Raw genomic sequence first — 27,703 nt, 5'->3', positions numbered from 1 at the left:
AAAGGGCATAACAAGGACATATTTGAAGCTGAATTTCCCATTGGGAGAGTCTGAGTAATTTCCTCAATTAAACTGATGGAGTGGGATGAAGAGTGAGACCTTCATCAAGAAGCCACAACCTATTAAGTGGATCCTCATGTGGTTCAGAATAGAGGCGGTTCCTGGAACGAGGAAACTTCCAGAGAAGGAAGAATAACCACAGGCATCCGGACTCAACTCTCAGAAGAGCTGGTACCCCGGGAGAGGGTTTGCCTGGGCACGTGGGGCTGGGGTGAGAAGTGGGGGTTCCTGTTGGTGCCCTCTGTTCATCCTCAGGGCGTGGCCTTGGCCTGTTGCCAGGAGTGGCCTGCTGGGGGACAGGCACCCTTGCCCACTCCAGTATTCCTTCTCTCTGGGTGGACTTGGTGACCATACACCCTGGGCCCCTATCCTTGCTGAACTCTTCCCTGAGTCCCGTATGTTGGTAGATTCCGCTGAATTCCAGAGGCCCCATTGAAATGTAGACCGGTGCTCCCGGCCCGTGACTTCATTCTCACCATTGAAGCCGTGCTGGGCAATATGTCTGTAGAGCTCTAGGAAGTGGCAGCCAGGCTGGAAGGAGCCCCCGTTGGGATAGAAGTCATAGTGTCCTATGGGCTGTTTGATGCCCACGCTCAGGCCCATGTGCTCCCGGGTAAAGGTATGAATGGCATCCACAAAATTGGCGTCATCTGGAGAAAGACGATTGCTGGGGGAACTTCCCTCAAACAAAGGTCCCGCGGCATCCAGCCCTAATTGGAAAGCAGGGGTAAGGGTCACGTGGGAGCAAGGAGAGGGGAAGAGAAATGTGCCTTTTAGCTTTTGGATATTATTATACATTAATGAACTAGCAGGAAGAAGAAACACCTAGGGCATAATCCTTCCCTAGAAAACCTCGCCGTAACCTTTTCTCAGTAAAACCACAGTAATTCATGGTGCTAACAATGACACACAGGCTGGGCATTAGCTAGCGGGGAAAGAGGTTTGCGGAAACTCTCCAGTGGTAGACACAAGGTTATGATGCCTGAGGCCAGGAGGCCTGGGCAGCATAGTGAAACCCCATCTCTAAAAAAAAAAAAGAATACAAAAATTATTTGGGTGTGGTGGCATGTGCCTGTAGTTTCAGCCACTCAGGAGGCTGTGGCAGGAGGGTTGCTTGAGCCCAGGAGTTTGAGGTAGCAGTGAATCATGATTGCACCACTGTGACCCCGTCTAGGCAACAGAGGGAGATCCTATCTCAAAAAGAAAAAAACAGGAATAAGGTTATGAGGGAATGCTTGATTTACCTGAGCAAATCAATTTTGAGTACCTCTCAAGCTACTTTCAAGACCATCTGTTTGCATACAAAAAAAGCCAATATGCTCATTATAAGTAGTTCCAACCTACCTATCAAAGAATGAAATTTATTTGCCTGTATGTTATCAATAATTTCCCTAAACAAGCTGATTTTTCTCCTAAGATGTCATTTCATTAGAACGTCCAGAACAGCCGCGGGACGTTTCACTGTACGTGAAAATGTTGTGTGCAAGTAGGGGAGCTCAAAGCTCTGGGCCTCAAGTGACAGATGTCTGTGCACGAAGTAAGGTGGCAGCTCCTGGCTGACTGTGGTTGGGGAGTATTTATGCGCTCAAAGTTTTTTCCCTGTCTTTCTTCCTCTGCCTTCTCTGGAGGACCCTCTGGTGTCCCACCCCGGCCCTGGTTTCCTTCCCTACTTGGGGGGCGAAGGAATTGAGAGTGAGCTGTGAGATCACCCATTCTCCAGCCCTACCCACAGTGACAAATGAAAAATGTCCTTGGCCGGGCGCAGTGGCTCACGCCTGGTAATCCCAGCACTTTGGGAGGCTGAGTCTGGGAGATCACCTGAGGTCAGGAGTTCGAGACCAACCTAGGCAACATGACAAAACCCTGTTTCTACTAAAAATACAAAAATTAGCCGGGCGTGGTGGTGGACACCTGTAGTCCCAGCCACTTGGGAAGCTGAGGTAGGAGAATCACTTGAACCAGGGAGGTGGAGGCTGCAGTGAGCCAAGATCATGCCACTGCCCTGTAGCCTGGGCAACAGAATGAGACTCTGTCTCAAAAAAAAAAAAAAAAAAAAAAAAAAAGAGAAAAAGAAAAATGTCCTCATATGATTTCTGTTCCTTTCTTCATGAAAAATGTCCTGATATGATTTCTGTTCCTTTCTTCATCAGGCTGATGACAAGACGGCAAGAGGGTGTTGAGCTTTCCTGCTGTCTCTGAGGTGGGTGGGCCCAGCTGATATGCCTAATGTGATCCACAGCACCAGTTGGGTGGAGAGGGTTCTGGGCCTCGGGCCTGAGGCTGCCTCGCTGGGTGTGGACTCTGACCTCTGGCCCTGCTTCTTCAGTGGGAGGGCTGCTCATCCCCAGGCTATTGTGGGTTAAATCCATGGGGGCCACACGCCGGTCTGTGACCAGGCTTCCCCAGTGACCAGCAAGATGAACAAAAAAGCATGAGGAAATGAGCTGTCATAATCACAAATGTATTCCGTTTAAATGTCTGCCATTATCCCCATTCTTTCTCAAGTTAAAAGAAATTCTTTTATAAAGGAATGGTAATAGCAGATAGTAGTTGTTTGTAAAAATGTCCTCATGGCCGGCCATGGTGGCTCACGTCTGTAATCCCAGCACTTTGGGAGGCCGAGATGGTGGATCACCTGAGGTTGGGAGTTTGAGACCAGCCTGACCAATATGGTGAAACCCCGTATCTACTAAAAATACAAAAAAATTAGCTGGGTGTGGCTTAGCTACTCGGGAGGCTAAGGCAGGAGAATCGCTTGAACCCGGGAGGCAGAGGTTGCGGTGAGTCAAGATCATGCCATTGCACACCAGCCTGGGCAACAAGAGCGAAACTCCATCTCAAAAAAAAAAAAAAAAAATGTCCTCACTTGATAAAATATAAATTCGCAACAACTTTGTTATTCATGTAAAATGCTCTTTGTTTTGGCCTGTGAAATATTGTTTGAGCCTGCTGGGTCTTGAAGGATGAGGAGGAGTTTGAGTGGCTGAGGGGTGGGCAAAGCAAACAGTGCATGCAAAGGCCCAGAGGCACAAGAGGCCATGGTGTGTTCGTGAAGTAGAGAAAAACCTTGTGTCATTGAAGCCTAGAGCTATGGGAAGGGATCAGCAGGAGGAGAGGCTGGGGCGCTCTGGGGCTTCCACACCGAGAAAGGCCTTGCCTGTGCCTCCCGGGTTTTATACCTGTGGTATCAGTGGGCCTCAGACTTGGACTGGGGAACAATCTCACCAGCTGTGTGTTTTTGGATCCAATCCCTGGCAGTGTGAAGGGTGGGGTTGGTGTCCCGGAAGCCTGGGAGGAAGGCCTTCCTCGCACATGTGCAGACCTTCCTGGATATCTTGGGCCATTTCTGCGTGTGTATGGAGTTTGGGGTGAAGTTTTTGATGCAGAGCTCCCTCCCTCAACCCAAATGGGTACCAGACTAAAACATACACGTTTCACAAATGTGGAAACGGAGGCACTAACGTGGCTGATGAATTACAGCAAATTAAGGCTGTGATTCTTCACTCCTTAACTCTCCCAAATTGGACTTTGTACATTATAGATTAAAAAATAAGACTCTTTCTTGCTAGGAAAGTCCATCTTTTAGTCCCATTTGGCACACCAACATGAGGCATTCGTTTGAGGGCAGGCAATAGGAATTGAGGCTATAATTTGCTCTGAATTCTCTGGAACAGCAATCCATGACATTGGTCATGTTTGAAAGAATGTTACAAGTCCTCTCATGAGCTCTGATCCCTCACAATAAGTGTTGGGGTGTTTTAATGATGAGCCTGTTGGAAAAGCAAGTCCTTGTTGGACACCCCTATGGAGTGGAGATCAGTGTGTGAGTTATTAGGCATGGTTACCTGTGATTCTCCCAATCTTGTGCGTTCCACCGATGGAACTGCCGGCAAATCCTGACACGTGTGCACCCAGGCTGTACCCAATTAGGTGAACATGGCTTCGAGAGAATTGAACAGATTCCTGGAAGACAGCAGCGGGATGGGGGCAAGAGAAGAGCTGCCTGGATGAAAGCCTTTTGCGGTCCAGTGTGTTGTGGCGCCCACCCTGTTCTTCGTCCCTGCTCAGAAATGAGGTGCCTTATTCACACTCCAAACTGAAACTAGTCTCTCAACTGGCTGACTCTCCTGGGACTCAGGTACCTGTGACCTCGCCTGGTAGCTGCAGCCTCCTGCCTGCCTGTCTTCCCCTGGACACTAATGCCCTACAGAAGTGATCCCACTCATTTGTGTGGGGGCTTGATAGCTTACAGGGTGTGTTTGTATCCCTTAGCATGTCTAAGGGGGTGAGCATAAGAGGAATAGTGGATGAGGAGAGGGGAGAAGGTGGTTCTGTGAAACAGGGGTTCAAGGGAGGCGTCTGAGAGAGCCCTGGGGTCTGGTGTCAGTCCTGTGCCTTCTCATTCCTGTGAGCTGAGCATTAGTGCTTCTCCTGCCTGGGCTGCTGTTGGAGACCAGCTTAATTCATTCACTCTCAGAGGAAGGGAAAGGAGGGAAGGGAGGTGAAGGAAGGATGGGGCTGGTCGGTACCTCCAGCCACCGGAGAAGAGCCGCGACCTCCTTGCCCACAAGGCGGGTGTTGCGGACGGCGATGGTGTAGTGGTCGTGGGCCAGGGTGATCCAGTCCACCAGCCCCACGTTCACTGGCTGGGCCGGCTGAGACTTCAGCGCGGCCACCATCTGCCAGATCCAGTTTTCTAGCATGCCGTCTACCTGAGGAGGGTACAGAGGGAGGGTTGCACTAGTTTCCTTTCTCCCCGCTCACCCTTCTTCCTTCTGCAGCTCCTGGATAATGCTGGATCCTTCCCCACAAGAGGAAGGGCTTGCTACGACGTTTCTCAGCCATGCACAGTTGACATTTTGGGCCAGAGAATTCCTTGTTGTGGGGGCTGTCTTGGGCATTGTATGATGTTTAGCAGCATTCCTGGCCTTCACCAACTAGATGCCAGCAACACCCACCCACTGCCCCAGGTTTTGAAAACCAAAAATGTCTCCAGATTTTTCCAAACGTTCCCCCCCGCCCCCTCCCGAGAACAATTATCTTAATGTTTTTCCTCTTAGGGACTTTCTAAACCTTAAAACAGTGGAGAAATATGTGTAAATCAGGTCCTGGAAGCTGACCTGTCCCTTAGGGCCATTTGTACGCCTCCTTCTGCGTGCAGCTGCCCCACCTCACCCCTAAAGCCATAGCACCGGCTCTGCCCTGCAGACTGCGTTATGCTGGACTTAGCAGGATGGGCACTGTGAGCCTGACATAGTAGGAGGTTAAAAATGTTTACAGAGAATTGTTCTGTATGTGTGCCTTGTTTGAGAACCAATTTGCAGGGCACTCCTAATGGATTTACAGAGCAAAGACACTTGTGCTGGGCCTTAAAGGATCGATAGGAGTCCAGTAAGACGAACATGGGTGGGGGCTGGGCGCGGTGGCTCATGCTTGTACTCCTAGCCCTTTGGGAGGCCAAGGCAAGGGGATTGCTTGAGCCTAGGAGTTTGAGACCAGCCTGGGGAACATGGTGAAACCCCATCTCCACAAAAAATACAAAAGTTAGCCAGGTGTGATGGTGCATGCCTCTAGCCCCAGCTACTCCAGAGTCTGAGGTGGGAGGATGGCTTGAGCCTAGGAGGTCGAGTCTGCAGTGAGCTGAGATCACACTGCGCTCCAGCCTGGGCAATAGAGTGAGACCCTATCTCAACAAAACAAAACAAAGAAACAAAAAGAATGCCGGTGGGCAGGTGAATGTGGTAGTGGTGAGGTCTAGGGCATTCCAGGCAGAAGGAACAGTGCGTGCAGAGTCACAGAATCATGAAAGGGCAGTGTGGTATGTCAGGGGAGAGGAGGAAAGTTGGTGAGGTGAAGGCTAGACAATAGGAGGTGAAGGCTTGACAATAGCGGGTGAAGCTGGAGAGCTCCCCTGAGGGCCTGTCATGCCATTCCAGGGTAAGACGCATTCCTTTACTAGATATTTACCAAGTGCCTTCTATGTGCATGGAGCATCTTGGGTTCAAATCTAGGCTCTCCTAGTTTCTAGCTGAGTAACCTTGGGCAAGTTATTTAACTTCTCTGCGCTTCAGTTTTCTCACCTGGAAAATGGGGTTAATAATGCTCTCCTTCCAGGATTGTTATGAAGGAGAAATACATTAATAGATCTAAAGCACTTAGAGCAGTGTCTGGAACATAGTAAGGACTCAACAAATGTTCGTCACTGCAGTTGTTGTTGTTGTTATTAATATTAGCAGTAATAGGAGGAGGAGACATATACTAGGTTGGACAGAATTTTGATAATGAAGAGTGCATTTTGGTAAAAGCATCCTGGTAAGAGGCTCCTGTGGTCTTCATGTTGCATTTATAAACAAGACTCATTCATTTGATCTTTAATTCAGTTCACAAACATTTTGGAGCACTGATTACATAATGGATAGTGGCCCACAGTAGTCTATTAGATGAGAATAGGACAGAATCCTTCCCAGGAAGAAGCTTACAGCCTAGCAGAGCAGAGAAACACAGACAATTAGAAAGCCGAGCTGCAGAGCGGTGGTGGAGAGTGGTCAGGGCCGCACGGGAACTCCCGGTGACACTGAATGCCCTGTGGGGGTGCTGGGATGAAGGCAGCAATGGCTTGCAGGAGGACCTGTTTGGGACTGTGTCTTACAGGAAAAGTGGGAGTTAATCAGGAAAAGAGGAGGAGAAAGAACACTCTAGGCAGAGGGCACAGACTAAGCCAAGACCAAGAAGAGAGAAGGCAGGTGCATGGGGTGTGGAGGAAGCTATTAATACAAGCAGTTAGATGTTGCTGGAACGTCACGTGGGAGGCAGGGAGAGGTGAGGGGAGGCAGGTGATGGAAGCGTTCATTTTCCTCTCCAGGATAGGATAGATGGGGGTTTCAAGAGTACTTTTCAGTTAGATGGCAGGGAAAGGTTTCTAAGTCATGAAGTAGACACCAAAATCTCTGGAGGGTTCAAATTGTGAACTATGCTTGAAATCATGGGTGGGCTAGACACTGGGGAGGCAGGATTTCCTCTTGGAGACAAGTTCTCACATGGTTTGACTTCACCTATTGCCAATAATATCCTTTCTCTCCTTCTTCCATAGTAATAGAATTTTTAGCATCACTAAAAGGCTACATTTTCTTTAACAGCCTATACTTTCCAGCCACCTTTCCACTTAGATATGGTCAATGGATGTAACTGGAAGAATTTCACAGAGGCTCTGGGACACCTAAAAAACACTCTTTTATACCAAAAGCCATTGAATTGTGTACACTTGAAATGGATAAGTTGTAGGCTTTGTAAATTATATCTCAATAAAGCTCTTGTAAAAACCTTGCTTTTGACTCCTTTGTGTACATCTTTTACTACATTGTGCTTCCTGGAATAAAGATGTGATGGCTAGTCCTCTAGCTGCCATCTTGGACTATGAGGATGAGGGTCACACCCCAAGATGACAGAGCAGTGAGCTGGAAGGAGCTGGGGCCCGGAGGACTTCATTGACCAAAGCTGTCTAGCCGGTTTTTGGGTTACATATATCTTTGGAATATTTTGCGAAATGAAAACAAATTTCTGTTTTCTTTGAACCACTGCTAATTTGAGTCTCTGTTATTTGCTGCTGAACTTAAACCTTGCTGATACAACATTTCATTGGGAGTCCATTCTTCTGGCTTCCTATGTCCCCCTGTGTGTAACATGCAGATTCAGGAAGGAGGCTTCTTCCTGTACGGACTGCAATCCCTGTGGGCCCCAATGGGCTGTGTGACCTCTTTGAGCCACATTCTATCTGAAACATGGAGATAATTATATTTTCTCACCCTGCTTACTCATGGAATCGAGATAATCAATGAGCTAATGCGTGGGGAAGCACTTGGAAAATTAGAACGTGCTTCATAAACATTATGCATGGAGTTGTTATCACCAGCTCCCTATCTTTTTATGAACATGAACACGCTAGAAAGAAAAAAAGAAAATGTGAAATCGGAGAGAAAAACGGCATGTCAGCATTTCCTACCGACCACCCGTGGATTATCATCACCAGAGGCAGGGAGGAGTTGAAGCCGCACTCCTCTAACGTGTCCGGATGATTGATTCGAATCTGACAGCCCTGATTGGTTTCTCCAAAAAGCAGGAATCTGGTCTTCATCTCATGCAGCGTTTTGTTTGTTTCAACAGCTTGAGCTCTTCTTCCAAATGGCTCTGCAATATAAGATTGGGGACGGTGCTTAGCCTGGCATCTGCTCCACCTGAAGCCCTCCGTCTTCTCAAAGGCTGCTTCTGCAAGCACAAGACAAAGAGGTTACTGGGAGATGCTGGAGATCAGAATGAGCCACAAGTGTGGGGAGCCCCAAAGACTGTTTCCAGTGGAATGGCCAAGTGATGGAGGGTGGCCTAGGAGGTTGAGATCACCAGATCCTCTAGCCTGTTATCCCAGTGACCAGCCAATCAAGCACTAGAGTCACCCTCTAGGTCATAAGGAATATAGGCAAGGCAGTTTTGGAGGCTTGATGGATAAGCACCTCACCCCAAATCACGCTGCCAAAAACTGATAGAGACGGGATTTGAACCCAGGTATCGCTGTCTCCAATTTCATCCCTACATCTCTACCTAGCGAGACAGTGAATAGAGCATCTTAGTTGGGTGACACTATGTATTAGCTCCTGAGGCTCAACTTGTCCTCACATGCAGACAGATTATATCAGGTAAGCCTTGCAGGGACAAGCTACAGGGGTGAGTGTGGGGCAGGGTTGGGGGAATCACAGAGGGAGTAGTAGATGCCACTTGAGGGAGGGTGTGGAATTCAGGGAGGGCTTTTCAGGGAATGTGATGTTGACCTTGGCCTTGCAGGATGATTGAGTGTATGTCTGTGTTTTGTTGCGGGGGTCGGGGTGGCTGAGGGAGCAACATGAGTTGAGACTCAGAGGCATGCAACCTTGCATACATAAAGAGGCAGGAGACAAGGCCAGGCAGGCCAGAGCACGGAGGGCCCTGGGATGCTGAAGAATCTGGGCTTCATGCTCCAGATGCCAGGCTGCTGCTAAAGAGTTTGCAACAGAAAAGAGTAGAGGAATATCCATTCGGAGGCTTTCCAAGGCTGTGGGAGGTGGAAAAGGAGAGGAAGATTGTTTTTAACATCTCACCTTCTGTTGTTTGACTGAAGGGCCTTCCAGCCTCTCTTCTGGGGGAGCCTCACTATGACCATGAGCCACTTTGGAGGGGCGGGTGAGTGGCCATCCAACTCTGCCAGGCAGCCCGACAGCTGTCCTGTCTGTGGTGCTGGACCAGAGACAGACACCTCTGCCAAGAGGCCTGGTAGAGCCTGACGAGGTGGCGCGTTTCCATGGCATGGCATGTCAAGATGGGCGCATCTTTTCTGCCAAGATTAGGGATCAGGCCAAGAGCTGGGAGAGGAAGCTCTCATCCCTTCCTTCTGGTAGAAGGTGGGCTCCCCTGCGGCTGAGGAGCAGACACAAGGCCACTCTGACCTTTTTGGGCAGTGGACTCAATTCAGCCCAATTAATAAGGACCCTGATCATTCTTTCTGAGCATAAAATCATTCAGGCTTCTCAAATAATATGTCTTGGGCTTTTGGTTTCAGGGACAGCAGGACCAAGAGATGATGAACCTACAAAGTGCAAGGGGAGGTGTTAATGAAACCAATTTTCCTACCCAAAGGGTATTAACTCAAAAGGTTATTAATTCTCAGCAAAGGGCAATGATTTTTCACTATGAAGACAGAATGAAATGCATCATATTTTATTAAAAGGAGGTGTGAGCAAGAATTTGAATAACTTTTCTGAGATAATGAGGAAAATTTCTGCTGCTCTCTTTGGCTTTTCTGAGCTTATAGAGAGTCTCAGCTTGCCCTCACTCCTGGAAGCCTGCTTCCAACCTAGCCTGCTGATTTCACTGGCTGCCCTCCTGTCTAAGTCAGAAGCCGGGGTGTCACCTTGCACTGCTATGCCAACTTCTCGATCAGTCCAAAGCTTCAGGTTTCCTAAATATCCCTAGAATCCTGTGCCTTAGTTCCCGTGCACACTGTGTCTTGCTTGGTTTATTACAGCAGCCTCCTAACTGGTCTCTCTCTGTTTGGTCTCTCTGTCCTCCTGCACACAGCTGCTCAAAGAGTCTAAAACAGAAATGACTATACCTGTTAGTGACTTTCAGCTTCATGGTATTGCAGCCAAGGCCACCACCTGAATGATGATCCCTCATCCCCCACCTCCTCCTCTCTTTTCGTTCTCCTGCTACCAACAGTTCCCAAATGCCCTTTTGGATGCTGGTACCTTTGCACCTCACCTCCTGCTCTGTCTCTGCTGCTCCATTCATTAAAATGGAACGGAGACTTCACAGCCTCCAGGAAGCCTTCTCATCTAGTCAGAGATAATTACTCCTTCTTGCTGTCAGCACCGTACTGCCTCCCTGATCCTAATGCACTTGCCCTGCAGCGGGGTGATTTATTTATCCAGGTGTGTGCCTCCTCCACCTGTCGGTGAACTCATGGAGGGTAGCACTGGGCACAATGGTGGGTGCTCAATAAATGTTAGTGAGTGGTGAGGTGTCCTGCCAGATCCAGATCTTGGATCAAAGGCTGGAACTCAATCTTCAGCCATTTATACATTGGACCTAATGTAGCTCATTTTCTTTTATTCAGAGTCTGAAACACTGCACTTTTCTTCATTTTAGGATAGCTGCCTCAAATGTTAAGAGGGTCATATGAAAATAAAATGGGGATAAAAATAGTGCCTATCTTATGAGGTTGTTATGAGGATTAAATAAGATATTTGTAAAGAGCTCAGAACAATGCCTGACATGTAATTAGAACCTAGAGAAGTGAGCGTTGTTAGAATAAGTACCAATTGGAGCATCTAGCATCTTACATTTCTGATCAGTGAAATCCTTTCTTTCTGTGGAAATTCACCCCAGTTGTCCTCATAGGACCAATTCTGTCTTGTGTATATTTACTCTGGATTTAGCTGTGAGATAAGCTCCAGCCCAGGTTGCTGAGGCTTCGAGGCTGTTCAGGAGAGACCATGGAAAAGAGTTGTCAGATGGAAAGCCCCACAAACAACTGGATTGAACAGGGCCCTCTCTTTTCTCCCTTCCTGGAGGCTTTAGCTCTCTTTAACATGTGTATGAGCGAGGAAGCTGTATACTGTATACAGGTATGTGCTCATTCATTTATTCACTTCCTCAACAAACACTTATTAAGCATGTATTATGCCCCAGGCCCCGGCTAGGTACTAGTTGGAGGCAAAGACAGCATGTGGCTCCTGTCTTTCAGGAGTCCCCAGCCCCTTGGAGGAAGGGGGTGCAAGCATGAAAACCAACTATTAAAAGTGGTTGCTGTGTTGCAGCAGAGGAATGCCCTGCGTAGGGGCTTTAGGGAAGAGGTCAAGAGAAGATAAAGCATCAGTCAAGTCTAGATGGATGAAAGACTCTTTAAGAGCTCATATCCATGAGCAATTGTTAAAGAAAGTGGGGCTCTGGTGCCTATAAAAATAAGATTGGGTGGATGACATGAGAGTTGAAGGGCTGTTGTGGAGAAGGTAGACTAGAATTATTTTGTGCAACTTCAAGAGGTAGAAACAAACAGAATCAATGGGTGGGCATGACATGGAAGAACATTTTTAACTTGAAGTAGCTGGCAAAAATTCATAGTTGAAGAACTTGGGACAAAGAGAAAATAAGGGCAGTAAAACATTAAAGATAGAAATGTCAATATTAACACCCAAAAATGTACACTATGTGATATTATAAGGCTGCTGAAGATGGGCCACAGATTTTTTTCTGAGCTTCTTTTTGGCCACATCAAAGAGGGAAGCAGGATCAGTTATAGCATTCCTGGTGGCCAGGCACTCACACTTTTTTGGTCCTGAAACCCAAGATGGTTTCCCTATGTGTTATTGAAAAAGGAGGTTACAAATATATAGCAGCAAGTTTTATGTGGTTAACCCTGAGAGCCCTGTAATCTTCAGTGAAACAGCAGCCACAGCACCAAATAGCATTTAAGTCACAGTGAGTCTATAAGAGATTCTTCACCATAATTGAGCAGCAGTCCCTATGACTGAGGGAGGCAGGGGCCACTTCAGGTCACATTTAGGGGTGGAAGGAATACAGCCCTGAAGCCCAAGGGTCTGAGCCTCCATGAGATCAGAGTCTGTTGCTTATTCCTAGAACACTTAGGACACTTGGGCATCCTAAGGGAAGCCCGTGGCTTCAAGGACTCACTGCTGTGCCCACCCTCATACCTTTACTGCAGTTTCTTCCTACAAGTTTTAGCTTTGCACATCACCAGCTCTCGACTGGGCATCTTTGCCTGGGTACTCTTTGGGCACCGCAGACTCAGCAAGGCCAAACTAAATGTATTTTCCTTCCTCCCAACCCATTCTTCTTCCTTTCTTCCTACGTTTCCTATTGTGGTTCATAACACCGTCATTCATCTCTATGCCCAAGCTGGAAAGCTTAGAGCTTATGCCCTCTCTTGCCTCTCTACTGGGTCACCAAATACTGAGGACTCAGCCTCAGAATGATCTCCTTTGTCTGCCCAGTGGCCTACTGTAGGTCCTTAGCCTTTTTTTCCCCTTCAAATTATAGTGTTGCAATAGACTTTTAACTGTTTCATATTTTATTTTGCTTTTTGTAGAATTAAGGGATGCTCATTGTATGTATGCTGAAAATATATTTCAGTATAATTTGAAAAATGCTGAAAAAATAAAGAATATTATTATTTAGAAAAAAACACAAATAACATTTGGAGTATGTCTTCATAATGTTTTCTTATGGAGATATTTGTTCCATAGATTCTTATTTACAGTGTGTATAATTGAGATCATGTTACATAAATGGTTTTAAATCCTTCTTCACTTATCATTATCATTTTCTCATAGCATCAAAAATTCTTCAAAACATACTTGGAAAAAGTGCCATAATTTCTTTACTTATTCCACTATTGTTGAAAATTTATGCTGTTTCAAGGTTTTCTTTGCCCTATTACAAACAATTCTCTGATGATATTCTTTATGTATAAATATTTATCTGAATCTATTAGTATTTTCTTAGTGTAGTTTCCTAAAAGTAGAATCAGTTCCTTACGTGTGATCCTATTTATATCTCTTTATATATACATATATATTCAAATTGATCTTCAGCATTTTTAAAAGCTGATATATATTGAATGCTTTCTCTGTGCCAGGCACTTTTCCAACAGTCTTATTTGTATTGACTCATTTAAACCTGGCCACTCTATGATAAGCTGTGAGGAAAGGATATGCTTTAGCTATGAGTGAAGAAATTGGTTCCATATTGGATAAGCTAGAAGCAGCACATTCTCCAAGCATACCTTCTGAAACTGGAGCTTTTCTCATGTCTTCAGAAGAGGTAAAGTCACACCAGTGATAAGAATCTGGGGATGATACTGTGGTTTTAGGAGGAGGAATATTAAATTGAGGTAAGTGATCAAATCCATCAAGGGATTCAGCCCCTGTATCCAGGAAAAGGGGTTGATGGACTAGGGAGGCTTGGGGTTGTCCTCTGTATGACAGTAAGTTCCTAGAGCAGCAAAACAATCCTTAAAGTTAGTCAGAAGGAGAAGCTGGGTCCAGCCATTACATTTCTAATATTATTTCTTGCAGCAAGTGATTTTTCTATTCCTAGTTAACTCCTAGGTTTGAGGGTTCCTGATATTTCATACAAGAAGAAATTATTTTGTTTTCTTTTGGGTAAGGACATCAGCAGATGGGTGACTGCAGGCAACTGAGGTGGGGCACCTTCCATGGGAGAGAACCAGGGATTCTACCATAGGAGGCCTGATTGGAGTCAGGATCTGCCTCCTGCCCATGATGCCTGGGCTAGAGGCTGTTGCTCAGCTCAGTGTTTGTTGAGCCCTTTCCATGTATTAGCTGGTTCTGGGCACACAAGTGCATAAGAAAGAAGCCTCAGGTATTGCTATGCCCCTCACAAGGTTTTTCATACAACATGCATTATTTAATTTGCTAATGTGTGTGGGTGGGGGGCTTTTGCTTTGTAAACATCCACTGCTGAAAATATTCCTAGACCTGGCAAGGGTCCTCTGGAAGACCGAAATTTCATAATTGCCCTGAAAACTCTCCAGGCCATGTACTCTGCTCAGGATGGAACAATCCTATGTAATAAATGTAGCCACAGCTCTGTCCCTGGCTTCTGTGGTCAGGCCAATGATCTGTAGCTGGGCAATGTTGACTTCAGAATTTCTTGCACGATGGAAAGATGGAAACATTTGTGTGGGAATTTAGTCACTGCTGGACCTTACAGATTCAGCTCCTAGCTGTTGCTGAGCTTTGTCTGGAGATAAGCAGATTCTGCCCAAGGCCACGGTGAGGAATGTTTCTCCCACTCCCACCATCTTGAATTTTGCCCTGACCTGGACACCTGACCCTCCCATTTACTTATTTTCTTGAAAGTAATTCTGTGTCTCAATTTCTGAATGTGCACAATAGTTACTAAACTTTGTATTTTCCTTCACCTCTTGTGACACCCTAGCATCACTTCACTATAATATCGAACCTCAATTACCCAAGGTATAATTCACTCCTAAGGAGTGAATGAGGTGCTTTGTAAAGCCGTGGTAATTTTTCAGGTCATTAAGATATTGTTTTGAACTCAGAAGAAATTCCTAAGTTTGTCTTGAGTGGGTTTCTTTTCTAGCTATTCTTTACAAATAGCTTTAGGTTTAAAGCTGCTGAAATTAATTTATTACATTTTGGAGGTTGCCATCTTCCCATCTTTTTTTGCATTCTTGTTTCACCTGTTCTTTGTTGTTGTAGTTGCTCTTTACTATTTTTTTGTCAAATAAGAAAATGAGATATGGGATGGAAGGAAAGTTATTTTCATGTCTGATTTATTCTGGTTTTTTTTTTTTTTTTGAGTCCATTTTGGTGCCATACTACTGTAGCCTGAGGCCACAATTTCTTCTTCTGTGGATCCCAGGGAAAAAAGTAAGTAGAGTCTTTTTTCTTGCCAAAAATTTTTTCCTTCTAAACTTTTCTCTTAAATTCTCTTGAATTCTACTGCACTTCTGGCTAGAATCAGAATGATTTTTTTCTTTTAAGAAATCTGGTTATGAAAGAGTATGCCATTCAGAAGAGCTTTCCATTTGTACTGGAATCCTCTCTGGGGAAAGTGGGGCTTGCTTCCCTAAAGTCCTTCCGAGGTCATAGGCACATTCCACCCTGTGTAGGTTCAGGGTAGGGTGAGAGAATTGAACAGATATCCTTAAAAGAAGATACACAAAGGGCACATGGGTACAAGAAAGTGTGCTTAACATCATTAGTCATGGGAGAAATGCAAATTTAAAACACAAAGGAATATCACTTCTCTCCCTTTAGAATGGCTAAAATTAAAAAGACTGACAAAACTGGGTAGAACTCCTCATAGATTGCTGGTGAGAACAAAAAATACTTTCTTTGGAAAACAGTTTGACAAGTTCTTTAAAGGCAAATGTACACTTACTATAGGACCCAGTAAACTTCAAGCGTTTACTCAAGAGAAATGGAAACATATGTCCACATAAATATTCAAATGTTCATGGCAGCTTTATTCATAATAACCCCAAATCTGAAACAACCCAAATATCTATCAACTGGTAAATGGATAAACAAATTGTCGCATATCCATCCAATGGAATACTACTCAGCAGGAAAAAGGAACAATTGCTGACACATGCAAGAACATGGATACATCTAAAATGCATAAAGCTAAGTGAAAGAAGCTAGATTTAAAAGGGTACAAATTGTGTGATTCCATTTACAGGACGTTCTGGAAAAGCAAAACTATAGTGATTGAGAGCAGATCAGTGATTTCCTGGGTCCAGGGAATGGGGTGGGGATTAACTAGCAAAGGGCAAAAGGGAATCTCTAAAGAGAGATGGAAATATCCTACATCTTGATGGTGATCATGGTTACACAAGTACACATTTAAAATGATTGTTGGAATACTGCACTACAGTCAAGCAATAATGCGGTTTCTCCACATTGCCCTTGATCCAGGATGAGCGGCATAGGCTGCACAGCAGGCCTTCTGTGGTAGTTACTTGCATAAGTCAGGGCTGGGCCTGGCTGCTCCTGGTTTGCAGGCCTGAGAGGACAGGCTGTTTCTGAGTTTTCTGGAGGTTGGGGTCAATTGGCAGACATAACTCCAGGACTGACTTTGAACGAAAAGACCAGGTCAGGGAAGGAGCCAGCCCTCAAGGAGCAGGGTCTCAGGGAGACTTGGCATGTCCTGAAGGTCTTCCCTGATTCCTTCAGGCCGGAGATGGCCAAGGGTTCCCTGGGGACTACGCTGTGGAGGCCAAGTTGTCCAGCAAGAGGGTTAGAAACACAAGGGGCCTGGAGACCATGCAGCTTCACTGCACCCAGCCTGCATTTCAAACAACCTGTACTTATTAAGGAAAAATTCATTTTCCTTCTCTTATTAATCAAGGATATAGATAACACCACCCATCTACACTTCCAGTTCTCTGGCAAGAATCCGTTTTACCACACCAAGTGGATAGAATTCCACAGGTAAGCAAACCAAGTCAACATTCAGTTGTCCTGTGCGATATCTTTTACGATGTGTTGGAAAATGGCTGGGCGATGCCCTTCTCCCACTCCAACCACTGCTCCCCAAGGACCAGGGACCTTTTATTGGTAGTGATGATCTAGTCTGCCTTCCTTATGTCACAGTTGAAGAAACTGGGACCCAGAAAGGCCACCTGACATGCCCCAAACCATGCATCCAGGTAGAAACTCTGGGCTCTCCTGACATTCAAGCCAGCATCTTTCTACTGTGCTGGAGGACAGAGGTTCCGACCCTCTTCCTGCCATGTTCTAGGACTCTTCCTATCTCTGTTAAAGCTCAGAGGGCTTACATTCCATGCCACATAAAGGCCGATGCCTCCAAATAAGGCCCCTGATCGGCACAAGAGGAAACAGGTCTTGAATCACAGAAGACAGTAGACTGGGTCTTGAATCATAGAAGACAGCTGACTGGGGCATCCTCTTGTCTATGGGAAATACCCCGAAACAATTGGGGTGACCAGGGTAGTAAAAACAGAGTCCCATGACCTTCACCCTTCAAACATCTGGCAGAGCTGCTGTCTGCTGGTGTCATTCTCAGACTAGATTTTTTTTCTTTCCCTCCCAGAAGTAGCACTAGGAGAATCCTTACCCAGCTAAGGGGGCTGTGATGCTGGCATCTGACCACAGTTAGGCCAGGGAGGCTCCCCAGGAGCTGGACAATCACAGGCCCTTCAGCTGCTCTTGCCATGAGAGATCTTGGCTTACAGTCAAGTTGCCAAGTGCTGTTTTGATTGGCAAATTAATCCCATTGTGTTCTTGTTCCAAAACTTTATTTGATGTATCATGACTATCTAGCTCCTGGCTTTGAGCTTCATTTGACCTTATCCTTCATTCCTGTACCAGACATAAACTACATAATTGCCAAGTGAAGCTTACAAGGAATAGAAGGAGGGGTGGGGGCAGAGGACCTTCGACATCACAGTCAAGGGATCTAGGAATATGCAAGTCCTTTCTCAGCCCAGAGCCACCTACCTCATGAAGTTACTGCTGGAGACAAGGATCCTGGGTGCCCTGGCATGTGGGGACAGGCACTGCTTTAGTATTGGCAGTGATTGTACCTGTAAAAGGAAAATCAGGGCCACTCCGTCCTCCAGGTCAGCTGCCAGAAGATGAATTGGGTGCCTTATACTCAGTGAGAAAAGAAGAGAAGATTGCTGCTTCCTTTCCAGTCTGGACCCATGGATGGAAGAGACTCAAGTTGGGCCCATGCCCTGAGCGTGGCTTGTTACTGCACAGCAAGACACAGTGCTGTGAAGCAGTTAGGAGCTTGGGCTCTAGCTGGGTATGGTGGTGCGTGCCTGTAGTCCCAGCTACTTGGGAGGTTGAGGTGGGAGGATCACCTGAGCCTGGGAGGTCGAGACTGCAGTGAGCAGTGATAGTGCCACTGCACTCCAGCTCAGGTGACAGAGCCAAACCCTGTCAAAGAAAAAAAAAAGGCACCGAGCTCTGGAGCCAGATTGCCTGGCTTAAATCCCAGCTCTGCTACTTATTAACTGTGTGACCTTGGGCTAGTTATTTAACCTCTCTGTGTCTCAACTATATAATAAGACTAACAGTAGTACCTACCTTATAGGATTATTATGAGTGACAGATATGTGCCCCTGAGACGTGTTTTTAGGCCAGATTTAATCATGCAAAAAGAAAAGTGAGAGTGAGAGCAGAGGTGACCTGGGAACGCCTGGCTGTTCTGCGGGAATGTTCCCCTCCCTGGAGCTGGAATCTGGGCAAAGATAAACTCTTGCAGCATGAGGAAAGCATTAAGCATTAACTTGGCCAAACAGCCCAAGGTTATTCTTTTTTTTTTTTTTTTTTTTTTTTTGAGACAGAGTTTTGCTCTTGTCACTCAGGCTGGAGTGCAATGGGGTGGTCTCGGCTCACTGCAACCTCTGCCTCCCGAGTTCAAGCGATTCTCCTGCCTCGGCCTCCCGAGTAGCTGGGATTACAGGCAGTAAACCGTGGGTGGGGAGTGTGGGCTGAAAGCATGTTGGATGTGCTCTTTGGGGCAGAGGTTTGGGGGCTGCCTGATGAGAAAATGGGCCTGATCTAGTCCTTGAACCTCCCTAGGGCTTCCCCATGTGAGGACCTGGGGCTGAGAGGGCTGGCTCTTGGTTATGCTTTTAGAGACTGAAGGCCCACCCTGATCCCATTCATTCATTCATTCATTCATTCAACCACACATTTATTAAGCACCTACTATGTGTCAGGGATTGTGAATACACTGTGATACCTAACAGTGAATAAGACAGACCATGCTTTCAAAAAGCTCATGGTCTTATGGTAGAGGCAAGTAAATAAACAACTGTCGCACAGTTTGGAAAGTGTTGTGTTGGCCGAAGAATAGGAAAGTGCCCACCCAGCCATAAGGTGGCTGGTGTAAAGGCAGCCAGATGAACTCCACTGGTGGGTGGTGCCGCCAGCTCCTCAGATAACCTTGGGAATTTTAATCAAAGGCTGGCCCTGATGGGAGGGAAGGATTATGAAATGTAGGGGGAAGGTGAGCTTATGTGTGGCCAATATGGTCACCTCTAGACTCACAGAGGTTGAGGTCCATGGCTGCAGCATGCACCCTGTGCCCTTCAGCTTTCCTGAGGCCCTTGGTGTCTCTCATCTTCTTTGAGACTTGCCTGACCCTGGGGTCTGCAGCACAGCTGTTCCTATCCTAGGCATGTTAATTTCCTCATGAAGAAATAAGGAGGGGTTCGGTGACTGCCAAGGCCCACAACTGGCTAAAAAAGCAAACCAGGACCAGAATTCGATTTCTCCGCACATCTAAGTTCTGAGACTATAAAAGTTTTCTGGGCATGTGCACTATTTCCCCTAAGATATTCTTTTGGACCTGTATCCTCCTTTCACCACCCATATCTGGAGGCCCAGCTGACTGCTGCCTGCCCACTTCAGACCACGGGCAGGTACCCCACAGTTTCCAGGTTGCCATAGGGAGCAATGGCAGAGGCAGGGTAGTGGAGTGGCCGGTGGGGCGGGCACTGGCTTTGGAGCCAGTCAGCTCTGTGTTTGATTGTTTAACACTTATTAGCTGTATGGCCTTGGGAAGCTTGCTTAACCAGTAGGAGCCTCAACTTCCTTCTTCTAAGTTGGAAATAGGAAGACCGTCTTGTGTGGGTGGTAGTGAGGATGAACGAAGTTGATGAAATGTCTAGTCCAGGGCTTGGCGTTCAATGTGTTGTTTCCCTTTCAAAACTTGCCTAAGATCTCTTCCTTCTCATGTCTCAACCCAACATAGTTCCTTCCAGATATTTGTGGGTACTTATCCACCAAGGTCTTTGCCAGCCTATTTGGTACCTCTCTGTGAATTCTGTGCACCTGCTTTAGGTAGCACACTGCCTTAGCTGTGTAGCTTGGCGCGGTGCCTTTGTGCCAAGAAAAGGAGGCCTCTCTTTGGAGTGAGGATTTCAGCCTCCCATCTTCCATTTGGCCAGGTTGTTCTGGGCAAGAGAAATCTACTGGGCTTAGGTGGCAGCTCTGGAGCCTACTTGGCTGAGTCCCTGCCTCCACCAGCTAGGGTGCTCCAGCTGTGGGATGCTCTGTCTGAATCAGGCACCTCGAGGAGCCAAACTAGGCTACCGGTTAACACTCTCTGCTAATGAGGAAATCAGTCTGACTGCAAAACACACCAGCTAGGGTTCTGCCCTTACACCACTGCTAAGGAAATACTCATCCTCACAGCCTCCCTGATATATTACCTAACTTTCTACATTTGTGAGCAGTGGCTCTCATGTATTCGTGTGCTGGAGATGCAGACTCCTGGGTGCCATTCCCAGAGCAGCTGATTCAGTAGGTCTGGGAGGCCTGGGAATTTGCATCATCCCAGGGTGGCAGATCATTCTCAGAAGAAGTTGCCCAGTGGTGAAGAGTATGAGTTTTGGAACCAGGCTGGGATCTAAAGCCTGGCTCTGCCGCTAATGAGCCACAATTCTGGGCACGTTTACAGATGGTTTCCTCATGGGGTTGTAAGTGAATGAGATAAACGTGTAAAGTACCTCCCACAATGCCTGGTATATAGCAGGTTCTTAATGAATAAAGGTGGCCATGGTGGCATTGGTGGTAGTAGAAGTAGGGATTGATATTGCTATTGTAACATCTTCCTCCTTGAAGGGTTCTTCTGCACCTGATCAGTAACAGATCATGAGGAGACAGAATATCAGACAGGATAACTCTTTATGTTGAGGTTATCTGGGATCACCTTCATTTAAACAGATTGGATGGACCAGAAGATCAGTGCTGAGAATCTTCAGGGCAAAGTCCAAACCTCCAGGAAGACATAGGTCTCCTATTTGGCCTTTCCCCAGAACACCGGCCTCAAAGGGGTACATAGACATGGCCTACTGGGACTCTCCCAGAAGGCCTTGCACCCCTGCCTCTGCCTTGTTTGGGGAGTGGGCTGTGCTTGCCTCTTTCCCTGGTTGGATGTCTGCAGGCATATATTGGCCTCCTTGTAGGAGAGAAGAGAATAAATTGTGACAGTGAGCAAGGAGAGCCCCAGTGACAGAGCTCACCTTGCCAGTAAATGGCCAGGGGAGCTCTGAACTAAAAAGGACTATGGGGGAAGATTTGTCCTATTTCATACTAACACGTACCGTAAAGATTCAGTAATTCAAGCTCTGTATACAGGAGCATGGATAAAGAAGCAGAATAGAAACCCAGAACACTCAAATGCGTATATTTGAATTCAGTATTTGATAGAAGTGACTTCTCAAATTGGCCAGGTTGTTCTGGGCAGTGGAAATCTAATTTCTCAAAGTGCTGGGGTAAAGATGGACTTTAAAAAATAGTATTGGGAGATCTGGAAAAAGATGAAAAGATATAAGTTTGGTCCATACCTCTCATCATACATCAGGAAAAACTCCAAATGGATCCAATTTTTAAATGAAATAACAGGAATCATAAAATGACCAGAAAAAAAAATATGGGCTAATTCCTTGGTAACCTTTTGAATAAGAATCTCCCTCTGTGATTCAAAATTCAGAAGCTGTAAAAGATTGTTAAATTAGACTACATTAAAGCAAACAAAAAACTTCTGTATGACCAACTAAATTAAAAAAAGACCATAAGCAGAGGCAAAAAATGAACAATAAAGTGAGAAAAAATAATTGCAACTCATAACACAAAGGGTGAATATCCCCGATATCTATAGAATGCCTAGAAATCAAGGAGACCAAGGACAGCAACCCACAGAACAAAAAATGGGCCAACCAAGGACATGAGGAGCCGTTTCACAGAAAAAGGAATATGAATGGCCCTTTAACATATGAAAAGATCCTCAACCTCACTCCTAAGATGAAAAATACAAAGTAAATCTATACTGAGACACAATTCTCAACCATCAGGTTGGTAAACATTAAAAAATGTGACCACACACCTTGATGGAGACACTGGCAGGAATGCAAAATGGTGCAACTCCAATGGAGAGGGATTTGGCAACAGCTATGAAAGTTACAAATGCATTTTCTCTTTACTCAGCATTTCCTGCATGGGAATCTACCCTGTGGCTATATCTGCACACTTACGAAATGAAATTAATGCAAGGTCATTCACTGCAGGATTGTCTGTAATTGTAAAATACTGGAAACATCCCAAGTGTCCGTCTAGTGTCTAGATAACTGAACGGGGACATATCCCTCAATGGAATACTTTGCAGCTTGACTAAAGAAACATTCTGTACTGATTTGAAAAGATTTCTAGAATGTACTGCTGAGTTGCCAAAGTAAGGTGCGGAACAGTATCTAAAGTGTGATACTTTTGTGGAAGGGTGGGGGCATAAGTAAATAACTCCATGTTGGCTTTCAGCTGCGTAAGGATATGTTGGAAAGATACAGATGAGATGAATATAAGTGGTTACCCATGGTGGGAAAGGGGGAGGAGGGAATGGATATGGACATCGTGGGATGGGGGTGAGATTTTGCAAATCTATTCTATTTTATATTCTTTTAATTTATGAGCCATGTTAGTATTTACTTCCTTAAAAGAATTTGTTTTCTTTTATTTCTTTATATTTTTAGAGACAAGTTCTGGCTCTTTTGCCTGGGCTGGAGTGTAGTGATCATAGCTCACTGCAGCCTTGAACTCCTGGGCTCAAGCGATCCTCCCTCCTCAGCTTCTCAAGTAGCTGGGATCACAGGCACATGCCACCAGCCCTGCTCCACTAGCTAATTTATTTATTTATTTATTTATCATAGACACAGGGCCTCATTGTGTTGCTCAGGCTGGTCTCAAACTCCTGGCCTCAAGTGATCCTCCTGCCTCGGGCTCCCAAAGTGTTGGGATTATAGGCGTGAGCCTCTGCGCCTGGCCTGAAAAATAATTTTAAATAAAAAAAAATCCCAGCTTGTTTCCTGCTTGCACTTTCCATGATAACTATTTCTCTGGATGCTGTTCACCTACCCCTGCAGCCCCTTCATGCCCCAGATAACTCTGGGAGTAGCTCTCTTGCTGTCTGACTGTGGAGTCAAAGGGTCCACTCATCTCGTCTGTCTTCTTGGCTTACTTGTCTGTCTAGCTAGATGCTGACCTTCTTGCCTTTAGCTGCACCTTCACCGACTTGGGCCCTAGTGGCCCTTGATTTCAGCTATTTAATAGGTCAGGGGGTCAGTTTCCTTCTGAGAGTAAAGGTGACCTGAGAGAGGAAAGGTGGCCCCCACAGAGAACTCCCCACATCAGCTGCTTCCTCTCTGGCAGAACTGACTCGGCAGATGGCAAAGTGCTTGGAGCCACCGGAAGCCAAGGTGCAGAGAATTCTGTGGAAGGAAGCTGGCTTGCAGCTCAGAAGCTGGGCAGCGAGGGCTGCTGGAACATAGAGGTGCCCGCTTATTTGGCAGGGGTGCCCAGAGTGAGAGGAAGTGGGTCTCCTCAGTTAGGAAGCTTTGTCAGACATCCCCCTACTGCCCCAGGGCTTCACAGAGGCCCTGGAGAGACTGATGCTTCCCCAGCAGCCGGTCCATCTGGGCTGGTGCTCATGCAGCTCTGGGAGCTAGGATATTTTAGATGTGTCAAAAGTGACGAATGTTGGAAAGTGCCATGGGCATCTCTGGGAGCTCACAGTTCACACTGGCAGCTAAGATGTGCCAAGCTTTTTGGAAGAAACTGAACTCTGGAGGAAACTGAGAAGTCTTTTGCTGTCCCAGATGTGGGTGGCAATGGGATGGGCTCTGCAAGGGGACAGAGCCCCGACATCAATAAAGATGGGGCTGGGCCATAGCAATGCCTGAGGTCTTGGCAGAAAGAAGTGGCATTCTGAGAGGGCAGCAGGGGCAGGAAGGAGCAGGAACGTGTGGATTTAGAAGCAGGCACGCAGGGGCCTGAGGTTGGAGTCAGCAGAGCTTGCAGCTGGCAGCACCAGGGGCTGTGGAGTTGGGCCTGTTCAGTTCTGCTTGCCAGGATGGAACAGGGGCAGCAGCCAGAGCCAGCCTGAGGCTGCAGGTGAGCCCGGGGCCTTCGCCCACAGTGAGGCTGGAACAAGGCTCCAGTGTGTGTGGATTTGAAAACACCCCAGGGAATGTGTTACTAGAATTCAACATCTACCCCGAATATAATGCATCCTAAGACGAGGGTGCCTTAGTGTTCTGTTTGCAGCATGGCCTTGGTTTGCGTGTAGTGTCACTGATTCTCTGCCTCTGCAGGGAGATGGCTTGTCCCATGCTACCCAGTCAGGGAGGTGGCTCGTCCCAAGCTGGGGGTGGAGGAAGCTGAGGCAGTGGCTGGGATAGAAGGTGTAGGATCAGGCTTAGGCGAGTCACAGACAAGGAGGAGAGTCAAAGAGAAGGGATCCTCACTATGGACCAGTGGGGTTCTGGGGTGGTGGGGGTACAGGACCAAGCTGGGCCAGCCCAGCCTGTCTTCTGCTGAATGATGAATGGGGCTGGGGTGTCAGGGATGGATGGAGAAGCTAGCACCAACTCTACCTGCCCCAGGTGCTTTCTGATGAAGACACAAACTCTCTTCTGATTATTGTTCTTGACAACCTCCTGTCTCCCTGCAAACTCACACAACCAGGAAGGAAAGAGAGAGAGAGAGATGACAGAGCGTTCCTAGTCATCTTTGTCATCCTCCCCATCATGATTATGATCATCGTCATCCATGCCTGGACTTCTTATATAACCTGCTTAACTTGTTGAGGGCTGAACTTGTCTTTCCACCTCCTACCTTCAACCAGCTTTTGCTAACTTCCTCATTCTGCTCACACATTCCTCTCTTCCAGGCACTGGCTCACCCCCACTGAGTCATCTTCCACTCCCCCTTCCTCTTTCTTCCCCTCCTACTATCAGCAACTCACTGTAGCATGACCGCCTGCAACTGCTTCCTGGGAGGATCCGCTTCCAGTCCCCTCTATTCACACGCTCTCCATCCTGCGACACGCGGCTCCAGCCATAGCTGCTCGCAGGTCCCGGATGCCTCTGTGCCTTTGCTTCTGCAATTCCTTCTGCTTGGAACCTCTCTCCTCTTCCTACACCTTAGCCCTCAACCTTGGAGGAATCAGAATGTATGGATAGTTCTCTTGACAGCTGGTCGGGGTGGGGCCCTTCTCTGTGCTCCCCAATCCCCTGTTCAGACCTTGAGGATGGGGCTGTTTATTTCCCATTTCATGACTAGGCTCTAAGCTGTACATGTCTTATGCATCTATGTGGTCCCAGCACAAGGCCTGCACAGAGGTGGGTTATCTGCTGAATTGATTTAACAGGATAATTCATTTTCTGCCCTTCCTAGGGAAAGATTTGTCATGGTGAGCCAATACCAGGGGGAAGGGGAGAACAGAGGCAGGGGCCTGCTCTGCTTTACTTCTCACACCCACAGTCCCCTTCCTATGGTCAGGAGCCACTGGCCAGCAACACAGCAACTTCTGCCTCTGTCTGCCCTCTAGGAATGAGCTGAAAGAAAGGCACCAACAGACAACAAGCAAGTTCCGGATATTCTTTGGAATCATGGGTGGTCCTTGTTTCGCCCTCATCTTAAAGCCCTCTAGACCCCAAACCAGTGTCCTTCTCCCTCCTCCCTTCCTTTTCTAGAATTCCTCATTTATTTTGAGCCTTATAACTCAGTCTTTAAAAATTGCCTTTGTGAAGGCTTTTCTGATCTCAAACTGTTTCCTGTGATATTAATAGGAGTTATGGGGAAAAAGGAGTTTTGTGGCCAAATAAATTTGGGAAATGTTGTATTAAGCAACATTAATCAGGCTTCCTGCTGGCCCGAGAGAAGAAGCTACTGTGAATTTAATCTCTAGAAGGGGCAGATGATATACAGTGGCTCTCAACCTCAATTACTTTGAAGCAAGCCGCCCCTGCCCTCCGTATTTCCTTTTTTGGCCAAGCATTTCTGGGACTGATAGTCCATAGGATGCAATTGAGGAAATTCTGTCTGGGGCAGCTTTCCAGCGGGCTTGTATACTGTTGAGCTGTGCTCACACTCACCTCTGCGTGCTGGGGTTTTGAAGGCTAGTCCTCCCTGCTTTCATGGAGGCAAGGCTTTATGTGTAGGGGAGAGGGCTGAGCGCTTTAAGAGCAGGAAATGAGTTTCTAAATAGGCACATCGAATGGTTTAGACATTGTGCTCTAGGATCCCAAGGCCAAGGATCTTGTGGAACTACTTTGGGGGCTGCTACAGGAGATGGCAGAGGACACAGAAGATAAAAGGGTGGGTTCCTGACTGCCCGCCCACCTTGTTTCAACCCAAACAAAATTGCTTTTAGGTTTTAACATTTTCTGCTTGAGATACTGTTTGTAGGAAGGTTTCCATGGCTGACACACATTCAAAGACCACAAATCTAGACCGATCACTTCATTTAACAGATTAAAAAAAAAAAAAAACAGCCCAAAACGTGAGGTGCCGAAAAGCTAAAACAGATATCAGTCAATCACATCACTAGATGCTGGATGTAGAGTCCAAGTTTCTGGACCTGCCATCTAATGCTCTTTCCACACACCCTTGCATTTGTTTATTTCCTTCTGACTCAGCCAGTTTCAAAAGAGAAGAATAAAAAGATAGCAAGGAGCAAATAGCAGCGAAGATAACGGGATAAATCCACCAAGAAATAGCAGGGGAAAGGTAAAGAGAAATCCCACCTGCCCCCTATCTGATCTGTTTCACTGCAGTTCTTCTTATGCTCCACCTTAAAATGAAAAGAAACGGATGCTAAGAGCAAGGGCTGCTGATGCCAAGAATAACTCCGGAGGAGACACAATACACCACCCCAGTCTCCAGTGAAATGAACTGTTTAATCAAAACTGCGCTATTCTGTAAATATTCAGTCTATTGATGAAGAGCTCTGCAAACAGGGGCAGCTCCTAAGCAAGCCTCCAGAGAGAACCTGGAAGGAACTGAAGAAGACAGAGAAAAATGGCAGATGTGCCTGTCTTGATGGTTGGGGTGGGAGGACTTACATATACACTCTGTGTTCAATGCATGGGAGGTGAGGCAGAGGGGGCAGCAGAGAAATTCAGAGTAACTCTCTTAATTCTTGGCTTTGCCTGACTGGCTAGAAGTGTAGTTCTTTTTTTTTTTTTTTTTTTGAGACAGAGTCTCCCTGTGTCACCCAGGCTGGAGTGCAGTGGCACAATCTCGGCTCACTGCAAGCTCTGCCTCCCGGGTTCACGCCATTCTCCTGCTTTGGCCTCCCGAGTAGCTGGGACTACAGGCACCTGCCACCACGCTCGGCTAAATTTTTTTTTGTATTTTTAGTAGAGAAAGGGTTTCACCATATTAGCCAGGATGGTCTCGATCTCCTGACCTCGTGATCTGCCTGCCTCGGCCTCCTGAAGTTCTGGGATTACAGGCGTGAGCCACTGCGCTTGGCTGAAGTGTAGTTCTGTTAATTATAATGATGCAAATACTTATTGTGCACTTCCTGTATACCCTGTGTAGTTTATTAACTTTTCACAAAATGCTCTAAGGTAACCAGAGTCATCCTCAGGGATGAAACTTAAACTCAGATAATTTGGTTCTAGAGTCAACATTCTTTTCTTTTCTTTTTAGGTGATGAATCCTAAGTGTGTAGCTCTGTGAGTGTTGTGAGTGTCTATTATGTTTACAACCACAGTAGCCACCACCAAGAT

At 46.5% G+C, this 27,703-nt stretch overlaps 1 protein-coding gene across 2 annotated transcripts in view; it reads right to left on the bottom strand.

The window, feature by feature from the left end:
- The window catches only part of LIPC (lipase C, hepatic type), a 160,132-nt gene that overhangs the window by 23,307 nt on the left and 109,122 nt on the right, over window positions 1-27,703 (bottom strand). For both annotated transcript variants that reach the window (XM_019011048.4, XM_063699022.1), the window contains 4 exons: window positions 8,060-8,244; window positions 4,590-4,772; window positions 3,906-4,023; window positions 537-770 (listed from right to left, as the gene is read on the bottom strand). In XM_019011048.4, the coding sequence (XP_018866593.4) occupies window positions 537-770; window positions 3,906-4,023; window positions 4,590-4,772; window positions 8,060-8,244 (720 nt within the window). The remainder of the gene's footprint in view (window positions 1-536; window positions 771-3,905; window positions 4,024-4,589; window positions 4,773-8,059; window positions 8,245-27,703) is intronic.

Source organism: Gorilla gorilla, chromosome 16 (genome assembly GCF_029281585.2).
Source record: "Gorilla gorilla gorilla isolate KB3781 chromosome 16, NHGRI_mGorGor1-v2.1_pri, whole genome shotgun sequence".
NCBI classification, from domain to species: Eukaryota; Metazoa; Chordata; class Mammalia; order Primates; family Hominidae; genus Gorilla; species Gorilla gorilla.
The sequence above is the reverse complement of the archived record's forward strand: the minus strand, read 5'-3'. Positions and strand labels throughout refer to the sequence as shown.